This window comes from Macaca nemestrina, chromosome 9 (genome assembly GCF_043159975.1).
Source record: "Macaca nemestrina isolate mMacNem1 chromosome 9, mMacNem.hap1, whole genome shotgun sequence".
Lineage (NCBI taxonomy): Eukaryota > Metazoa > Chordata > Mammalia > Primates > Cercopithecidae > Macaca > Macaca nemestrina.
Window position 1 is genome coordinate 58,123,313 of NC_092133.1, and position 17,403 is coordinate 58,140,715.

Consider the following 17,403-nt stretch of genomic DNA (forward strand, 5'->3'; position numbering starts at 1 on the left):
CTTCAACCTTGGCTTTTCCGGATCCCACTTTGACTCTGTATTTTTGCCTTTTACTTTTCACTTAGAATGCTTTGTAAACTTTCCTAGGAGTCCTCAAGGTCTCATGGGCTTTCTCCAGTTTGGTAAATATTAAAGGCAACTCCTCTGGGGACGTCTAAGTGCAAGGTTGGAAATCTTCCTCTGTCCAAACAATGCCAAAATTCTGATCCAAATGGGCGGTTCTGTTCGTAAGCAACAAAGTTATCATTTTTTGTTTTGGCCCCACCAAGCATTGCCACATTAGACCAAGCCCCAGCTATGCCTGTAGCCTCTTAGTGTGTGGAAGGAGGTTGATGAAAGGTAGGGGTTCTAGGCTGGCAACACATAGAGTTGGGACTATTTCCTGTCACATGCATAGAAAGTAGAAAGTTAAGGTATATGAATGATATATCAATAATGTTAAATCATTACAGTGGGAATTGCAGTGTTCCAAAATAATAAATAACAAGCTAACAGAATTTTGGCTTCCAACTGGCTGAATTCTACAGTCTTCCACCAAACAGAAGTCTTAGATTTGACTTGATCAGAGGCCACCATCCTCATCCCTAATAGTGTAAACCAGTTAAATCTCTGTTATTATTATTACTATTATTATTTGAGACATTTTATCCTAATGAAAAGTCCATCAAACTTGGAGTTCAAAGATTGGGTTATAAATCCCAGCTACTCGGGAGGCAGAGGTAGGAGGATTGCTTGGGCCCAGGAATTTGAGTCCAGCCTGAGGAACAGAGAGAGGCCCATCTCAAAAAAAAAGAAGAGAGAGAGAAAGAGAAGAGAAAAGAAAGGAAAAGAAAGAAAGAAAGAAAAAGGATTGGGTGGTTATAGTCTCAAATTGGGGAATATTAACAAGTAGTAATGGCACTAATAGGGTTGTTGCGAGGAACAAAAGAGATGTGAAAATGCTGTATAAAAAACCTTTGTAAATTTTAGTGTTTTATTATCAGCACTGGAGATAGCATTAATACTTGCTTTCTAAACGGGAAAACAGTCTCTCCGTTTCTCATATTTTTAGTTAAGAGGGATTTTAAAATGTGCTGTCTTCTGTGATATCTATAACAATCCTGAAAAAGTGGCAGCGAGAAGAGAATTTGGTTCTTTGTTCTATGTACTGGGGGGTTAGGAGAGAAATAAGAATTTTTTAAAACTCTGACAACTTTAAATATATATATATTTAATATATATATTTGTATATATATTTATACATCTATATATAAATATATATTTTTATATATAAAATTTATATATAAAATTTAAATATATATATATTTGTGAGATATATATCTCTCTCTCTCACAAAACCCAAACTAACTACCTTACTTTAAGTCTTTGCAAAAAAGTAAACTCAGAGTTACTGGTTTCAAAGTTTAGTGTGCACGAGCTACTTGGGATGCTTGTTGAAAAGGTAAATTCCTAGACCCCAGCCTTGGAGATGCTGAACCACTGGTTCTCGACCGCACAGTATCTGTTTCTGATGCAGACATTCCCAGGACCGCTATTAGCAACACTGTCTCCAGAACGCACAGACAGTTGTAGGAGTTGAGAGTAGGGGGAACTTGCTGCTTTTCTTCCAACAGAAAGAGAAGGATTCATGACTTGGCTAGTGTTTTGGGTACTGTGTGACCTAAATGTTTTGAGCTAGGATGAGGTGGAGAGAAAAAAAAATAGGTCATTTCTAGGCACAGAAGATTGCCAGGGAGCCAACTCCATCCAGAACAGAGAATTGGGAAGCAGTTAGAGATGGCATCATCATGAAGAATGGTTAGAGAAAAAAACAAAATGAGAATGAAAGGATATGAAGGAAGTAAAGTGGTCCCAAGAGTCCAGGTGGCATCTTCCGTGAAACTTACTCTGAAACTGTTCATTTATTTTCCTTCAACCTGAGAGCACACACATTTTTCTCCATTTTATTTCAAGAACACTTGGAGAAATTGATGCACCTTTACCTCCATCGTAGAAAGCTAGTTGCACAACCAAGATAGAATTTTGGAATCAACAGGTATTTTCAGGCACAGTATTTACTACATATAGGAGAGGGTATTAAGTGCTACGAGCTTGCTATGAGGGGTAGCCCTGGCAGTTCATGGTTATATGCCTGTCTCTCATTAACAATGTCTTAGACAAATCGAGTAGAATACAAATCGAGTGTAATAATACAATTGACACGTTGGGGGCTGCTTCTTGAAATAGCGCTTAAAAACTCTGGAGAACTGACAGCATTTGAATATTTTTGCTAAAACTTTTTGTGCTTTAGCTGTATAAAAACACAGTTTTGAACCCAAAGTTTGAACTTAGCGTCTTGGTCTGCTGTGAAAATCTCAGATGGGCATGTCTTGGGACATATCAGCATCTCAAAACTAGTTTGCATTTGGGGACTTGCCTTTAAGGTAAACATATTTCCTCCTAATTAAGTGTGCCAGCTGACAAAGCAGCTATCCACAGACCAGGCAGGAGTTGAAGACGTGTACACTGTTAAAAGATGTCATCTTGTAAGCAGCTAAACATCTCCATCCGTGGAAAAGCCGCCAGCCTGAGGAACTAAGTGAGCATAATTAGAAATACATCTGGGTATTGGCCTCCTATCTGAAAAGGTCACATGCACACCTTCCGTGGGTACTGGTTATGTTCCATCATTATGTTTCGTCCTTGCTCATTCGTCTCCCACTGGTTACCAGATGGCCATGATAACGTCGGTATCCTTAACAACTGTCTAGTGCAATTCCCTGCAGCATGGTAAGGGCTTGAAATATTGAGTGTTTTCCCTTTGGAGAAGCAAGTGACATGTCTGGGAATTGCTTACAACCGCTCTGATGGGGTGGTTGCAGAGTGATGGCAAACTGGGTCAGGGAGCCTAAATTCAGCTTGATGTTGTACAGGTGGAGGCCACCAAAGCACGGTGTTTATCATTTCTCAAGCTTAAGATGAAGGAAGGCTTCATCCATGCAGAATCTGGTGTTTACAAATTAGCACAAAATCAAGTGAGGTATAAATAAGCGTTAAGATCATTGTAAGAGGAAGCTTCGCTAAATTTGCTGAAATGTTCCCCTGAGTTAAGGTGGTTTTGATAGAACTCTCTCACAAGGATGCTTAGGGAGTCCTCCCAGCATGGTTCTCTGAGGTGTGCCAAGTTACCAGATGGATTTGAGGAACATTAAAAGAGAAGGGGTATGGGTGTGGGGAGGATGGAGAAGGTGGGTGTATCAATCAAGTTGGGCTAGATCATGCTGCAATAACAAATGACCCCCAAATCACCATTGCTTTAGAACAACAAAGGTTTATTTTCTGCTTATGTTATATGTCTCTTCTGGATCAACCAGGGGTTCTGCTTCATGTTAATTTTACTCCAAGACCCATACTGGCAGAGTTGCCACTATCTGGAACATCATAGATGGTCACATCAAAGACGAAGGAAGATTGTGGTCAGTGGCACACTGGGTCTTAAAGCAATCACCCACTTCTGTCATATCTCATTGGCCAAGGAAAGTCAGAAGGCCATTGGCCTCCAAGAGAGTGAGGCACACGGGCTTTCCACAGGCCCAAAAGGAGAACAGGAAATAGCTGCTAAACAGCACTCATGACCCCAGAGCAGATGGTGATGCCTTTTAGACCCATGGACATCTTTGGGGCCAGATGACCTATTGAGAGGCTTCAAGCATTGAAAAGATGATACAGATGCTTGTCGACTTTCTATGGGGTTACATTCCAACAAACCAATTGTGAGCTGAAAATATCAAGCCGAAAAGGCATTGAATACACCCAACCTACTGAACACATAGCTTTCCTAGCCTACCTTAAACGTGCTTGGAACATTTACTGTAGCCTACAGTTGGGCAAAATCATCTGGCAACACAGTATACTGTAGAGTACCAGTGTTCACCCTCTTGATCTCGTGGCTGGCTGGGAGCTGCTGCCCACTGCCCCTGTCGAGCCTTACAAGAGAGTGTCCTACTGCGTATCCACAGCCCAGGAAAAGATGAAAATTCAAAATACAAAGTATGCTTTCTACTGAATGCATGTTGCTTTTGTACGATAATAAAGTCATGGAATCTTACATGGAACCATCATTCAGTTGAGGATCATCTGTATAATCCAATATAAGAGCAATTCCAAACTAGAAATAAATATAAAGAAGCCCAGCAAAGTTCTGCCTTTCCCTATGATGATGACGACTTTAATGTTTCAAAAAATGAAGATTCTTTCAAAACAGTTTTTGGGTCTTGCTGCTTGCTGATGACACAGATATTGCTTACTGTGTCTAGAGGGCCAGCCTACTCTTTTCTTTTCTCTATAAGAAGGTCCACTGTGCAGGTAGCCTGAAGCATATTCTGTGGGGCTGGATGGGTGAGGTGGGGCCGGGAGGATGCTGGCATCCCCCAGACTGTAACAAGGATGAGAGTCTTTTTAGTCCCAAACCAGAAGTGATTATTGAAATTATACCATGGCCATGAAAGTTCTTTGTCAGAGGGAAGAGGGTAATGGAAGTGTTTTCTCGTTTGTCTAGGGGAGGACGAGGAAGAAACGAACGTGATAGTTCTCAGCTACCCCCAGTACTGCCGGTACCGCTCGATGCTGAAACGCATCCAGGATAAGCCATCTTCCATTCTAACGGACCAGTTTGCATTGGCCCTGGGGGGCATTGCAGTGGTCAGCAGGAACCCTCAGATCCTGTACTGTCGGGACACCTTTGACCACCCGACTCTCATAGAAAACGAGAGTATATGCGATGAGTTTGGTGAGTCTTTTTTTTTTCCTACCTGATACTTGTGCGTGTGTGCCTAGTTGTTTTCAGTTCTTCTGAAGAGCGGTGATGGGGAACGGGGCTCACTTTCACAAGCCCCATGTGCTGCCCCATCCCTCCCATCCCCCACATTATTGCGGCATAAGGTGTCATTGCCTCCTTCACAGCCTCTGTTTACCATGAGTAAGAGATGATTATTTAGAATTTGTTGTTCAGTGTAGTCTGAAGTTGCTTGGTCGACCTTGAAATTGGACTTTAGGACAGGAAGCTTTCATGTTAGTCCTTTCTCAAAAGGCTTTGTCTATTCACGTGCTTTTTTATTTAACCAGTCACTCTCTTTTCATTGTTATAAGGCATTATAAAATGCACCAATGGTAAACAGTGGATAGATAAATAGATACAAAGAAAACAACTTCAGTACTGTATGGTGGATAAATAGGTAACCACTTCAGTCCTGTACAGTAGATAGACACATAGAGAGATGGTAGGTAGATAGATAGATAGATAGATAGATAGATAGATAGATAGATAGATAGATGGATGGATGGATGGATGGATGGATGGATGGATGGATGGATGGATAGATAGATAGATAGATAGATAGATAGATAGATAGATAGATAGATAGATAGATAAAGATAGATAGATAGATGGATGATTGGTAATAGATCTCCATGTCCTGAATATTTTCATATACTCATACACACACACACACACACACACACACACACACACATACGTGTGCACGCACATTGTGCCCACCAAAGATGGATACATGCACACATATCTTAATCCACATCTCTGCCTAGCTAACCGGTCACGTGTCTCTACATGTAGACAGAGCGGGAGGAGAAGAAGATATCACATCACCAGTTGGGGAAGCCTTATGTGATGCAGTAGATGGCGAGATGCAAGCCAAGATAGTCGTTCTCTTACATTATCACTTTCTCATCTGTTTGTTGAAGAGATTGGATCATATCAGTGGTTTTCAGTGGGCTGGGCAGGGATGTCAGAATACCCTGGGGTAGCCTTATCAAACTGCTTGTGTTCCTGGGAATTTCTATACTTAGAGGCGTGAACACTACAGCTCTCACCCTACCCCTTCTCTGGAATCACTACCACAGAGTGACTGCTGGGATGGCTGAGCCCTGCTGAATCCCTCATGGCTACCTGGGTGAAGAAGAGGTTGAGACCCTTAGCCTGGAGAGAGCATAGGGTCCCTTTGAACTGAAACATTCCTTGATTTTGTCGGCTGACGTTTTTCCGAGAATCCCTAGTTGGCAGATTATCCAGATTCAGGTTACTCTGCTTATCTTTTGCAGATCTTGGTATGGTTTCAGGAGTCCACTGTGGCCTCTTAAATTTGATTCTTCATGATTTCAACAGCCCTGGTGCTGCTGCTGGAGAAATTTTGCAAGTAGATATGTGAACAGAGTCGAGGCGAGGATGAGGAGATGGCATATGATGATCAAGAAGGAAAGGAAGAGAGAGAGGAAGGGCAACCAAATGATCTAAGTCCATTAGATTTTAAGAGCCATGACATTTTTTTCCCTCTAAATTGTTTTTTTGGGTATCTTTCACAACTCTGGCTTATCAAATGACTGTCATTCTGTAAGAGGGCAAAACTATTAGTATTTATTTTTTTCATCTTCAAAGAAATTGATTTATTGTTATATTTTTAGTATTCAAATATCCTTTGACTTCAAGTAGATACATGTAGGCAATACATTTTTTACAATGCCCTCTCTTTTCAGATCAGCATTTACATATCTTCCCTGTTCAATACCTGTGTTTGAGTTTTTCTTCCACGTGCCCGGCTCCCAAACGTTGCTTCCTACTTGCCGCTCAAGAGGTCTCTAAATTCCTGACACAGAATAAAACCGAAAGCATGTGTTCCCTCATTTAAGAGTGTTCAAAATTAGAGTTTCACAATGTAATATGAGGAAAAAAATGTTTTAACCTTTTTGGCTAATTTAAGAATTATTAGTCATTGAGTTTCAAAGCTGTTGCATCTAGAATTGGTAATAGAAAGAAGTTCCAATTTAACAGTGATCACAATGGTTGAGAGTTACTAAATTAGTTTTAAATGTTCTCACAAACACAAGCGTCTGACTTTTGAATGTTTTCCTGAACTTTCTTCTGGTATAGCTAATTTTAATGCTGTTTTTCTTCTCCAGCCTCTTAAAGTGGAAGCTTTCTTTTGGAATAAAGGTACCTTTAGAGACCTTCTAGATGGCTAGTTTAATAATTAGAGTTTTAGACCTTTTTTAGTTGTTTGTACTTCAAATAGTTTGTACTTCTTAAAGTCTTTCATGTTAGTAAGTGGACCAACAAGCTTATTTTGAGCAGATTTGAGCAGCTTCACTAACATCCCTCCCCACCGTCCCACTTTCAGTCACAACCTAAATTTCCAAAGAGCACCCTTTTAAATCTCCAACTGGTTGCATTTGAAATTGACATGGGTTGAAGTGTTTGTTAAAATGTGGCATTGAGTTTCTCCAACCAACTAACAGTTGGTGGAAGAACATAAATTTAATTAGTGACTAGCATTAAACAAATGTTCCTAATATTAAACACTGCCAGATGACTGAAACACTTCTGTCAGATTACCGAGAGTGCCAGGGGGCCCACAGATGAATTTTCTACACAGTATATATTCTGTACCACACGTTTGGTGACTTCAGTAATTGGTCAAATGTAATTTAGGTAACAGTATGCCTAGGCTGTAAAAATCAAATTTTATTGGCCATATCACCAGGTGGATGAATGGTAGAGCTGATGGCAAAGAGTTTATAGCATTTAGCAGCTACACCTTTGACACATGAAATTCATAAATTGCCATAAAATACCTCCAAGGTCCTTCTCAAAAGGACACTGTTTGCTTTCCTTGATTGAATAATGTTTATTTTATTAACTAATATACTTTTTGCTTTCTTTTATTAAATGCGATTATGGAGTGGGGGGTGGGAGGAGGTGTTCGAAAGATAAATAAAACTTGGTTCTTGCTAGTTTTGAGAATTTAAAATCTAATTGGGGAAGACAGGATTAACACACCTGAAAGGTTAACTAATGTTACAAGAAAGTCAATGATTAAGTATTTGATGAGTGTTGCAGAAAGCAAGTGTGGTAGGAATTTAGCAGTGGGCTGGGAGGTGGATAGAGATGGCAGTCTTGGTGAGGGGTCAGGGAAAGCCTCGTGAAAAAGGCAGGGTTTGATCTGGTTTTAAAAGATAGGGAGCGGGTTAATAACGACTCATTTCTAATTTAAAAAACTATTGGAAATGTGTAGATTGTTTAAAACTCATGTTCTGACCTTCAATTTTGGGTAAAGGCTGCCTTCACCCTGGATCAACTGTTGGTCTGTCTTAGGTTTGTTCTGCCTCTAGTCACTATCCTTTGGGTGCGTTTCATAAATGGCCTGATGTCCTCTCTACCTGTGGGACACACATGTGACTCAATGACCAAGCCTGGCAAGAACCCAGGCTGTGACTTTGGAGCTGGGGCTGGCTTTTCATCTTGGATAGGAATGAGTCTGAGTTTTCTCTGTGTGCCTTAGAGCTTACCTGCATTCCCTGGATTCATCTCTGAAAATAGACTTTGCATTGTGGGATGACCTTGCCCAACTGCCCATACACCCCTGCCCCCCCACCAATCTCCACTGCTGTTTTAATGTTGTCCACTGAATAACAAGTTTAATTGAACAATAAAAGTAAGGCTTTTAAATCTGTAATGAGTCCCTGTAAATAAATTCTCTGTGGAATTTTATGAAGCTATTTAATGAAAAGTTTGATTAGAAACTATTAAAGAAAAATAGAATAGATGAAATTTCATCATTTAATCCAACATTACAGTAGCGTCATTTTGATTGTTATTTACATTGAGATATTCAGAATTGAGTAAATATATCCTGGTTTTAATTAACTATCCTCCTTACTTGGAAAAGGTTATTTTAGGCTTGAAGGGTTTTGATAGCATACCATCTGCTTTCTTCACTGTATTTTATTCAGGTCCCTTCCTTGCTTACAGAGCTGTGCAATGTCTAAACCTATGACATAAGCATAAATTGAATCGTATTAATGGTAGGTGATTGAAAAGCTTCAGTCTCGACATCCTGCTTGCATTCTTCCATCTTGTCAGTTACACTGCTCTTAAAGGCAATATGCTCTTTTCTTAGCACAAGAGAATTGACTATTTTTAAAACGAAAGCAACAGACTCCCCATTAAAGCATTATGAAAACTCATTGTATTGCGCATGCAATTAGGAAATGAGCTTGTAATACCAATGAGGGGAAAGTGATGTGAATGGCAATTTTTTCTTCATAAGAATCTTTATTCTGTGCATAATTCCTGCCTCCACCGTCCTGTTAGAATAGCTTAACATCAAGCGTTCTCCAACAACCCCTACCTTGCTTTTACCTTTTTTAATGATTCCTCTTTTGTAAAATGCATACTGTCATTTATATTGTGTTATTTTCTATGCCATAGAAAAAACAAACACATACAAACATTGTTGTCTATTTTTGTTGTTAGAACAATAAAATGTCCACCACTTTGTAATGCACAGTGTTTACATTAATATCACACAGAATGATTTCACATGTGTGAAGTGTTGACAGCTAAATCCAAACAGAGGCACACTCAGTACAGTAGATAAATGGATAACTTTAAGGTACTGGCTTCCATCAAAGATATGTAAGGCAGCTCAATATACATAAATGAGATGAAATCAGTTATTCAAGGTGTGTGGGACTAAATGGATTAAGAAATGGTTGACTTAAAAAAGAGATAACAGTTTATTTTGGTCTGAGGTTTGATTTGCGAAGAAGCATAGGAAGTTGAAGTTGCGCTTCTAAGTCTTTTGGCAGTTGGGGTGTGTGAGTGTGATGGGATGGGGTGAAAGGAAAGTTGTGGTAATTCACCAGGAAAGAAAAGAGATGAGTTGGCCTGTCATCAGGTGTTTTGTCCATGTGCAGACACCATGAGCTCTGATCTTCAGGGAGAAGGGGTTGGCTGTGTCAATATGAAAATACACATTCTGCTGGGGACCAGAAAGGAGGGACAGCAGGGGATAGTGAAAGAGTGCTAAGCTTAGAGGCAGATAGCCCAGGTTTAAATCAGGGCTCAACCATCTGATTCTTGTGCCTCTGGGCAAGTGACATAAGGTCCCTCACTTGCCCCATCTGTAAAATCAGGTAATAACAGCCAACTTGCCGGACACAGAATAAGACTGTATTCAGTTGATTTTTAGAGAATCCTCTTAATAAATGAAGATTCTCTACTGTTTCTATCAGTCTTAGGTCTTGCACAACTCATATGCATCCAAAATGATCTTGTTTTTCAATCATGAAGGAACCCAATTCCCTAAGGCTCCTGGGGTCTTACTATAATAGAACTTTAATGGAAAAGAAGAGTTTTCTACTTTTTATGGTATGTTTTTAAAGAGGCTTTTCTATCTCTGTACTGAACTTTCCAGTCCTGTTTTTCCTGTGGAGTGAAATAATGACATTATGGACAAAAGAAGAAAAAGAAAAGGGAGAGAACAGAAGAGATGAAGGGACAAAACCTTGAATTTTTATGAGAGGAAATTCAGGATGTATAAAATTAATTTGAAACATAAAGGATGAGCTGGGCTCTGCCTCTTCCTTTCTGAACATCACATGTTTTGCTGGAAATGAAAGGAAAGGCAGTTGTTTTGTTAAGGATCATGGGAATTTGCAAGTGAGTAAACATTTTTTTCCTTGCCAAAGTAGGTTTCATGGTCACAATGGATTTCGATGATCAAATGGCTTTGTTCCTGGCCCCTGTCCACATTCATACTTTCTCTGCCTGCCTGCAGTACCCACCGATCTCCCAAATGATAAGAAGGCAGACATTTGTCTTTCATTGAAGCTAAGTGGAAAAGGAGTTGTGCTTCTCGTATATTGCTATTTATGCAGAAGACCTTAATCTTCAGAGATCTTACTTAGAGGACTGTTTTGCTTTGGAAATTTTCTAGAGGTTTTGTTTATTGTTAAAGAATGGTCTAACCAGACTGGGCATGGTGACTCATGCCTGTAATCCTTGCACTTTGGGAGGCCAAGGCAAGTGGATCACCTGAGTTCAAGAGTTCGAGACCGGCCTGGCCAACGTGGTGAAACTTCTCTACTGAAAATACAAAAATTAGCCAGGCATGGTGGCAAGCACCTGTAATCCCATCTACTCAGGAGGCTGAGGCAGGAGAATCTCTTGAACCCATGAGGCGGAGGTTGCAATGAGCCGAGATCGTGCCATTGTACTCCGGCCTGGGAAACAGAGCAAAAACTCCATTTCAAACAAACAAAGAAACAACAACAACAAAATAGTGGTCTAACCAAGTCACTCTTGGCACTTTCTCCTTGTTGCATGTGCTACCAAAGTGAAAACAAGGAGAACATTAAGGCATCATACAACATAGTAAACCAAATCCAACTCAGTGCTGGTAGAGGCGTAATGGATGTGCTCCGTGATACATGTAATGATTAACAGATGGACTCAGCTTCTAAGAGAGTAAGACAAAAGTAGAGCGAGAGAGAAGACCTCCTTGGGCAGAGGCCTCAGAAGCTAGAATACCATTTCTCTTGGGAAAAGAATTTTGTGTGTTGCTACTGTAAATTAATTTACAGAGTCATAACATATGGAATGGCTAAGATTAGTGGATTTCTTTTCTATTTTTGGAACTTGAAAGGAGATTTAAAAATAACTCTGTACACCTTTTGTAGCTGAGTGGGCTCAATGGGTTATTAAAAATATTTGGGCTCATGGGTACAATAAACTTTTGTTCACCCCGTAAGAAACGATTTGTGTCTATATTGACTAATATTTCACCTAGCATTTCATCTAGAAAAGCAAGAAGGTTATATCCCATTACATTAGCAACATCAACATGTTTCTCTCTGGGCTGAAATAGACATTTTTATCAATTAAAAAACACACATACATGCTGCAGGAAAGAACCGGGTCATTGAAAAATCACAAGCAAAAGTGCTGGTCTGGGGTAGCGGTGGTGGAGATTCAGAATAAGTCTATGTTTGCTCGACTTAAGCAACCTCCTTGATCAATGAAGATTCTCTGTATTCCCCTTTATTATTTCCTGCCAGGGAACTAGATTGATGTAAGTTCCTTGGACTGTAGGTGAGGCTGTCTGGAGATGCTTAGAGCCTATTACAGTGCCTGACACATGATGGGCCCTCATTCATTCATTTGTTCATTTAACCAGTGTTTATTCCACAACTATTATATGTGCGGTGCTGTTCTGGTCTATGAGGACAACAGTTGTGAACAAGACAGAAAATTTCCCACTTTTATAGTATATGGAAAAGGGAGTAACAAAATGTGAGATAACTGTGGACCTGACCTCACAGGTATTGACCTCACAGGGCTGTTGTGAAGATTAAATGAGCTAAGGAGTAAAAGCACTTAGATGGTCCATGTAAGTGCTGTTTAAGTATTCATTGTTAACTTATTCTTCTTGTGCCTCTTACAGCACCCAATACAACCTCAACCACATATTGGGTCTGTAGTGGTTCCTCAGAAAATGCCCACAAAATTATTTCGTATTGATACAGACTGCTGGGGAAAATGAAGTATATCATTTGCTATTAAAAATCATTCCATATCACTTATTCCAGAAATACTTGTTTGTCCTTCTGCATGGAATGTATATCCCCAGATATCACAGATCTGGCTTCTTCCCAGATCATTTGGGCCTTGGCTCAAATGTCTCCTCCCGAGAGAAGTCTTCTCTGACCATCCTTCTTCCACAAGCCCAGCTCTATCCCATCATCCAGTGTGTCATTATATTTCTGTAACTCATTATTATCTGAAATTAACTCCTGTATTTGTTTCTTTACATGTTTACAGTCTGCCCCACCCCTCCACCCACCCCACCCCGGCCCTGCAACACACACACACACACACACACACACACACACACACGCACACTGCCATATAAGCTCTTTGTAAATGTATATAGGGATTTTCTGTCTTGTTCACAGCCATGTGTGCAGGGAACAGAGCAGTACCCCAGCACATAGTAGATGTGTAGTAAATATCAGTCACATGAACGGATGGATACGTTTATACTGTGTGTCAGTATCATTGCTATCCCATTTCACAGATAAGGACACTGAAGCACAGCAACATTTCATGGCTAGCAACTGGCAAAATCAGCATCCGTGCTCAGTGTCCATGCTCTTTGCACCTTTACACTAAGCTGCCTCTCAGCCCAGACCCTGCTCAGAAAGAGATCAGGCTTCCTGAGATCAGACTGATGGAAAACAGATAACCGATCTCTAGATTTCTAGATGATGAATGTAAATGTACAGTAGATTTTGTAGGATTTAAATAGAGAGATTGGCGTGTTGGGAAGTGGTTAGGAAAGGAATAATCACAAGGATTCAAAATCTGAAACCTACTGGACTGGAATCAAGAAACCCTGGTGCCAGCCGCCAGTACCCTTCATCTCTGTTATGCCAACCTTCTTGCCTCAGCCCTTGCTGTCCTTTGGTCTGTTTTTAACACCCCAGCCAGAGCGGCCATTTCTCTACTCAGACTTCTGGTGGCTTCCCATCTCATGAGAAAAACAGAAATGAGGATAGGGCTCTTTAAGAGCTCAAACTGTTTAGAAGTTGAAGGGGGCAGATAGTGAACTGCTGTGTCCTCATGGACTCTGTGAGACACGGGGTTTCCATGCTGACAGGACTTTCATTATACACCTCTCCGTAATTTTCTGCTTAGAATGCATTGGCTTTCCCAACTTGGCATTCTTCTTTAATGAAAAAATTATAGGTCTAATTTCAAAAAATGAAATGTATGCAAGCTTTCCTGCTTCTGTCACTTTTTTATTTCTGTAGCACATAAATCATTTCCCTTTTTAAAATTAAATTTCGCTTGCCATGATTTGGTAATGGGTTTTCAAAGGAGGCAGAGTAGCCAAGCTCTTGGCACAAGAGCCAGCTGTACTGCCTGCTCAGGAAATCTTCTCATTGCTGGCTGGCGTGGGCCTTGATTCCATCATCTGGGCTTTATGTTCCCTTAGGAAGTTGCCTAGAAATTCTCTCGCTAAGAAGCTCTTCTTAGAGCGGCTGTTTGGGCTCTCCAGGTGCCATCTTGGAGGACTAAGGAACACACTGGGTTTCGGCAGAAGAAGATTGGTGCATTCTAATGCTCCTTGGGTGCTTATACATTCATTCTTTGGGCACCAACTATGTTTAAGGCAGAACTCCAGGCATTGTTAGGAGACTAGTGTCTGCTCTCTAGACAACTGAAAAATCAAGTTGTCTGAGACAGGACATGGAGCAAGAGACCATTACAAATGTTCTTTGTAATCCTCTTAACGATCTTGCATTTTACCCATGAGCGACCTCAGCGAGGTTAAACAGCTTCTGAAGGGTCACAGACCTGGCATGTTGCTGAAGTAGGGGTTAGCAAAGCAAACCCCCACACACCCCTAGGTCTACTGACCCGAAGGGGCACGCTTTTCTACTAAAAATGCAAGAAGCCTGGAGCTAAGAGTCAGGAGTTATTTTGAAGTTTAAAGGAGAGGATATCTGCCAAAGCTTTGTCCATGGGAAAGTTTGCCATATAACAGACACTGCAAGGCAGTTGGCTTAGGGCGAAATGAGGAGGTCAAACTGTAGGTGCCACTGGAGTTAAAAGATGCCTAAAAGAGGGCCCTAATGTCAGAGGAAGTCTCTTAGAGGAAATCGATCTTCAACTGGACCTTGAAGGACACAAAAAGGAGGAAGTTATTTCAAGTGAGGAGGTGGAAAATACTCTGGACTTTGAAGCTCAAGAAAGAGATTGTTTCCTCTGCTGTGTTTAGCTTTCTGCACAGACAAAAAGCAGCCTCCACAAGCGAAAACTCTTTTTCTTTTCCTAGAAGATGTTACGTTCCCCCGAGGGAGCGAGTGCTTGTGAGTCCCCTCATAGACCCCCATCGTGGTTGGAACCCAGGGGAAGTTTCTTGGAAGAAAAATCAACTTGTTTCTTATTAAATTGGATCCTTCTCTTGGGCCTGTGAGAAAGAAAAGGAGAGAGGCACCAATTTTGCAGCAGAGGTAAAGGAGTGAGGTGCCTGCCTGCTTTCCTGTCTGCTTAATGGGCTGCTTCTAGGCTAAAAGAGTCGCTTCAGAATAATCATCTTTAACATTTTGCTTCTTGTCCTTTATGTGTTCTTCAGTACTTTTCCAAAGATGTTTTTCCCTCTCTGCCTGTTGTTAAAGTTAATGGCTTCAGTTGCATTTCTCTTCACTAGACTCTAAGCTCCTTGAGGGGTTAAGAATCAACATGTTTGTTGAAATGACATAAAAACTCTACTAGATCCCAGAGGGCTTCAAATCTGCATCATCTATCTCTTTTCCTAGGTAAGTATTTCATGACCTCGGTCTTTTAGCTTTAGCTCATTGCCAGTTGATCTCATTCTCAAGGCAGAGTGCCAGACTCAACTGGATTTTTCTCAATATTTATTTATCTTTTCAAACCAAAGAGACATTGTTTGTAATTTGGTCAATGTCTTTGGCTAAAGATTGCTCATTTGTTAGGATGCTTAAAAGACCTCTGTAGTCTGCACAACCTAGAAGGATGCTCTTCCTTAGAAAATCAGGGAGCATACTTAAGTCAGGACAAATGGTAGCCTGTATCCAGAGGTCACTAACAACCTTTCCAACTTCTAACACAGATACCAGAATTCACCGTGGCCAACCAAGAAACAGTGGCTGGTTGCTTGATAGCATATAGGGCGTTGTCAGGTTTCTAATTAAATGTTAACTCTATGGGTCAGGAATATAATATAGATCACAGTTCAGGCTGGCATCATATTGGAAATTGTTAAGTTAAAAAGGTTTAGCCAGTATAACGTTCTCATATGGAAGACTACTTGGTAGATGGCACTGACACCCCAAGGATCCCTTATGGATCACTGGCTTACTGCATATGATTTATAGTTGAATCTTTCTCTTGGGAGAGTTGCATGGAAGATCCTAGAAAGGCAAGTTCACAACACATAGGGTTCAGCAGGACACTTTCCTCATCCCGTCCCAGGCATGAATATTATATCTTTGAAGCAGGAGATCAAATCTTTTAACAAGGGTATCACACACAGCACCAGAAACATTACTTTATCAAGGGGCTGAGTCCCGCTTCATTTCCAGGACATACCCCTTCAGAAAGACAACGGATGTCAGTACTAATTAGTTCTTTTGAGGTTTGTCTTTACTGTAGCACAGTTGCAAGTACCATGCTCTAGAGAATGCATTTTATCCCATAGCTGTTGAAAGAAAGGAAATCAAAATGTGTCAGGACTAGAACAAACCCAGGGACTGTTATGGAGGCCCCAGGAAGTTGCTTTGCAGACCCTTGGTGCCAGTGTTACCTACATGAGCTGAGGAGGTGGCCTCAGAGACATGGCGAGTTTGACCCTGCCACTCCCAACCCTGGTAACTCCTCATCCCACCCTCAGTCTTGCCATAGGAGGAATGTCTTGCACATGCAAGAAGATGCCTCATACTTTTCAGAGCACCTCCACCTCTTCTGGCCTCTGCACAACTCTTGTACTGGGAGAACAAGTGTCCTTGACCCCACCGGGAAGTTGAAGAAACTGGTCAGGTGAGTCAGTGGCTAAACGTTAGCACAGTAGTGAATGAAGCTAAGGGAAAACCACAGTGAAACTCGGGCACCAGCTACTCAGCCTTTGCTCTTAATACCATTCCCCCAAATGTGGCCCAGTGCGGAAGGGCATGGCATCACAGCTGCGATTATATACAGCACACCCTAATTAACCAGAATCTTCCGTTAACCAGATGCCCCCCCTCCTTCATCCCCATAGTACCATATTTCAAGGAGGAAAAAAAAAGTAAATAGTAAAAGCAGCTTATGTGTTTTTCAAAATATTTTTCTCATTATGAAGTTATTTCTATTATGAAAAGTACAAGTAGACTAATAATAATAATTGCCACTCTTCTGTGAGCGTGTACCATATGTCAGGCCTTATGTTAAGCCCTTTACATACATTATCTTGCTTAATCCTTACAGCATCCCTATAAGGAAGCTTGTGTTAACCGTCACTTCACAGGGGAGGAAAGAGTGGCTAAGAAAAGTTAAATAATCTCAGCATTTTGAGAGGCCGAAGTGGGCAGATCCCTTGATCCCAGGAGTTTGAGACCAGCCTGGGCACCATCCCTTCTAAAACAAAACAAAAATTAGCCAAGAGTGATGGCATGCGCCTGTAGTCCCAGCTACTCAGGAGGCTGAGGTGGGAGGATCACTTGAGCCCGGTATGCCAAGGTTGCAGTGAGCCAAGATCACACCACTGCACTCCAGCCTCCCAAGTAGCTGGGCGGCAGAGTGAGACCCTGTCTCTATTAAAAAACAAAGAAAAGTTAAATAAGCCAAAGTCACAAAACTAGTGAGTGGTCAAGCTGGATTCCAGTTCAGGTCTGTCTGGCTTCAAAGCTGGTATGCTTATCTACTCTGTTGCTTCCCTAAACATCATCCACCATCTCATCAGTGTTATCGATTTCCCTCCAGTCTTTTTCAAAAGCACTTTCATTTACTTGAGAACATTTTATTTATGCAATTTTATATGTTACATTTCTAGTCATTATAAAGCATTT

General features: G+C 41.0%; 1 protein-coding gene across 5 annotated transcripts in view; it reads left to right on the plus strand.

The window, feature by feature from the left end:
• LOC105466168 (AT-rich interaction domain 5B) overlaps positions 1 to 17,403 on the plus strand; it is a 192,639-nt gene that overhangs the window by 92,131 nt on the left and 83,105 nt on the right. For 4 of the 5 annotated variants that reach the window (XM_011715152.2, XM_011715151.2, XM_011715153.3 and 1 more), the window contains one exon: positions 4,538 to 4,768. The exons of the other annotated variant lie outside the window; for it this stretch is intronic. In XM_011715152.2, the coding sequence (XP_011713454.2) occupies positions 4,538 to 4,768 (231 nt within the window). The remainder of the gene's footprint in view (positions 1 to 4,537; positions 4,769 to 17,403) is intronic. 5 annotated transcript variants of the gene reach the window in all.